Source organism: Arachis ipaensis, chromosome B03, assembly GCF_000816755.2.
Source record: "Arachis ipaensis cultivar K30076 chromosome B03, Araip1.1, whole genome shotgun sequence".
Classification (NCBI taxonomy): domain Eukaryota; kingdom Viridiplantae; phylum Streptophyta; class Magnoliopsida; order Fabales; family Fabaceae; genus Arachis; species Arachis ipaensis.
The window spans coordinates 16,828,027-16,832,074 of NC_029787.2; the positions used below are offsets into that span (position 1 = coordinate 16,828,027).

General features: G+C 31.5%; 1 protein-coding gene across 1 annotated transcript; it reads right to left on the bottom strand.

Moving 5' to 3' along the window:
* On the bottom strand, positions 1,252–3,957 carry LOC107634284 (S-type anion channel SLAH1-like). Its single transcript, XM_016337826.2, has 2 exons — positions 3,066–3,957; positions 1,252–1,652 (listed from the first exon to the last, which is right to left on the bottom strand). Exons 1-2 carry the CDS (start codon positions 3,843–3,845, stop codon positions 1,353–1,355), a joined length of 1,080 nt encoding a protein of 359 aa, XP_016193312.1. The 5' UTR covers positions 3,846–3,957; the 3' UTR covers positions 1,252–1,352.

The following is a 4,048-nucleotide window of genomic DNA, read 5'->3' on the forward strand; positions in this document are numbered from 1 at the left end:
TCTATCCCTCCTTTTTAGTTATGGCTTGCAAAATAAGATCATGGGCCAAGTGGGCTTTTAAGCAAGCCATTCTTGGGACTAAAGAATAGAAAAGCCTATCATGGGTACTTAATAGGCCCAGGGTCATCAAAAGTGATAATTATTGACCAAATTTATAGCGGTCTTATTGAGATTGTGTATTTGTGTTTATTGATACAATAAAACATAAATATGTTGTTTACCAAAAATAACAACATAAATATGTTAGATCATATTGATACAAAAATAAAGAGAAGCGTGTAGACCAAAAATAAAATAATAATAATAATAATAACAAAGAGAAGCGTGATAAAAAAAAAACTCATTCCAACCAAAATATGCCTGAGCTTAATCTACCAATGTTTAGCCATCAACCAAGATATACTGAAAATGATGGTTAGCGGCGTTGAAATCAAATATATGTTAATTGACTACTCCACAAGAGTTTAGTTCAAGTACATGTATTTAGCTCTTAGCAAACAATATTTATTCAAAATAGTCTGCATATCATTTTCTAATTTTTCCATCTAAAATCAACGTGTTATTTGCCTCACTTGCCTAGTGAGTTGGTCACAGCTTGTTATTAGCAACCCTCCTCACAAAATGCATACAACAAATTAAAAATCTCCTTGTTCTATTTGGTTCCCACTTTGGCTATACTTTTTCTACAGCTCAGCAAAACCACAGTGCTAGCATAAGTTAAAAAAAAAATTATTTAATACATTTTTTACGAAGATGATATTACAAATTATTAGATAGTTTGACATGTTTAATTGATTATGTTTGACCGAACTATCTAACAGTTTATAATATCATTTTTATGTAAATATATATTTATTGAAATAGTTATTAAAAAAATATTATAAAATACAAGTTTTTTCTTGAAAAAAGAAAAGATTCTGAATTATGATTTAGGATTTAGAATAATTTTGTCTATTAAAAATTAATAATCATTAAAATTTATATAATTATTTCAAAATATCAAATTGTTTATTTTATATTTTTATCAAACCATTTTCATCATTCTACAATAAACACCAAGCAGTTTTATTATACTACACAAAGCAGCGTTTCCTATTTTTTTTTTCACTTATGTAAAAAAAAAAAAGGACTACAATAACAACTATAAACTCTTAGTATTCCGTCTTGGTGTTGGATACTCCAATTTAGTGATTTACTAATTAAGAAAAAAAAAGATAAAATTATGCAGCATTTTGTACAAATCAATAACAATCACATATAAAACAGCATCTTCTTTATTTACTAACATACATATGAAATATTTGGCGGTATATATACATTTATTTACTAACAAAAATCTCCTCTTGGTAAGACTAAACATGATTATTGACGGTTACAACATTATTAGAACTTTCTGATGAATGATCATGTTGAGTTGTTGAGGGTGAGGACTTTGCAGCAGTGTTGAAGAAGATAGAAACAAGTACTAAGAATAGTAACACCAAAGCTGAGAGTGTTGATAAGACTAACATAATAGCATGAGGCATAACCCCTTTAACTTGTTGTGCATACTCTGCTGAAGCCAGTGCCAGTGCTGTGAGGGGAAATGAATAAGCCCACCATGCCACACTGAATTTTTTCATTGATTTTTTGAATAGCAGAGGCCTTGAAACCTGTTTGTACAAAATTACAAAAGAAATTTAGTCAATCATATATCAAATGAAATGTTTCTTTGAATTTAAAACATGAAAACTTATTAGAATTTAATTTTGATGCATGTTCAGAATAAAGTAGTTTTACATGTAATACTATGTTAGCAAAAATAACTATTTTTTATATTGATCGCATGAATGATCATAAAAACAACAAATATTATTAAACGATGAAGTAAAAAGTTTTGTACTGTTAGTATATCAAAATTAAACTCAACTTATTGTTCCTAAAATTTGGTTAAGTGCATAAAAGTCTTTGTTAGTAAAGCTAAAAATAATAAAGTTTCACAAAGGAAATAATTAAAAGTAGCTAAAAGTTTTGGATAGGACAAAATGCAAATTCCTAATATCATGTATTTTTCAGAGTGAGAACTAGATTACAAGGATAGTCCCAGTTATCCAAAATTTGGCAACAATATACAGGTTATAATCAACTTATATAATTACGCAGGGACCAGTTTTCAAGTGGATCTTCAACTTGGATACATCCAAAAAGATCAGCAAACCAAATCACAGAATGAGAAGTTCATAGAACGTGTACAATTTGAAACTTTGCACCGTCATTTTCTATTTTGATTTTTTTTTCTTTTTTCTTTTTGAAAGTACATGTTTAATTGTTCATGGTCGCTTTCCTTAGGACTTCAATAAAAAGCCTTCAAATTTTTATTTTCAATTCTCTTGCTCCAAGTTGACATCGGAGAAGAAACAGTCTTTCTATCTCTAAGGAAGAGACTGCTGGTTCAGAAACAAATAAGACTAGTAAAAAAATGTTTAAAAAAAAATCATCTCTGAGAAACTAATATATAATTTAAGAGAACAACTAGGAACCAAAAGTATATCAGTCAAAAATCAGTCAAAATGTGTTTGGGTTCCATAAAAAATCGGGTTTTGGTTTGTGCTCCGTGATCTCATGAGCGATTTTTAAACATATTATTCAAAAAGTGATTTTAATTAAACAGTTTTGTTTACTTTTTTGACTGATCACATTTTAGTTCCATATACTTTTCCATAATTTAAAAATAATATCACAAATAAAATAGGTGTGTTTCTTCAATATCACATTCAACAACATCTAGTCACCAAAAAAAACATTCAACAACATCTAATAATGAATAAATAAAATAAAAAATGTTTAATAACAAAAAAATATTAATAAAAAATTTCTAAAACCTACTACTTTTTGTATGTTGACACAGAATATAATTAATTTAATATTTTTTTTAATTTTTTATATTTTAAATAAAATAAAAACTCAGATGCAGTTAATTTTACGTAAAATTGATACTTGATAGTCGTTAGATGATTTGACTAATTTGACTTCACATAAAGTCAACCTTTAAATAAATAACAAGTTTGAATAGAAAAATGATTTACCAAAGACAAGAAGAGAAAGAGGGAGAGGAAGAACAACATCTTGCAGGCGCTACCAAAGCCGCCACAAATAGAGTTCCATGCCACGCTAGCCATGCTCGGCGCGGCGAAGAACAAGAAGAAAACTGGCCGCAACATCGCCGGGAGGCTATTGTTCCCGGACAATCTCTGGTAAAGAGTAACAAATAGCACCAAATAATGTGCAATGCCAAGAGAGAACATGCAAATTGCGCTCTCTTTCCATCCCATGTTGGCCGCGGCTTGCGAACCAACCAAGTTCCCTATCACCGACAGTTGGCTCGCAGGGTTCGCCACGGTCGACAGGAATCTCTTCCCCTTAGTAAACCACTGTCCATAAATCTTGACATCCAGGGCGAAAATTGGAACGGAGAAAATCCACCAGAGTGCATGGTAGTAGTTAGTTTTGGAAGAAATGAAGGGTGATGATTGGAGCAAAAGGAGCCATGAGATCCATGGAGCAAAGAGGTAGTTAACTCCGACATGGTCTAGGAACTCGTCCTTAACCATGTGGAAGTGGAAAAGACATCGGAGGACGTAGAGAAGAGAGAGCGTGAGGAGTGTGAGAAAGGCGAGTGACCAGAGAAGAGTGAAGGCGGTGAAGGGTATATAGGTAAATATGCGTCTAAGAGCGTGTGCGTCTTGGATTGGGTTGATGAGGGTCTTCCATAACAAGGCTTGGCTGCAAAGGGAGAGGCCAATCCTGAAGTACCCTGCATGGAATTCTTTCAGAATTTTGGATATGGAAGATTTCATTTCTTCCATTTTATTATTGCTTCGTATTATTATCACAAGATCTTGGAACACATATTCATAGCACTACATGTGATTCTTGTTTCTCACTACTCTCACCCATATATATATACTTTCTATCATTGTATAGTAATGTATATATACTTTGTGCAACGAACTATTTATATGGGTTGCTACAGACGGTTATATATTTATAGATCAACTATCTACTAAAC

Bases quoted from the DNA above. Each gene is read 5' to 3' on its own strand.
- LOC107634284 (XM_016337826.2), bottom strand. From the start codon at position 3,845: ATGGAAGAAATGAAATCTTCCATATCCAAAATTCTGAAAGAATTCCAT. The intron at 1,653-3,065 runs GTAAATCATTTT...TTGTACAAACAG, and splicing joins TCTTTCTCTTCTTGTCTTTG to GTTTCAAGGCCTCTGCTATT.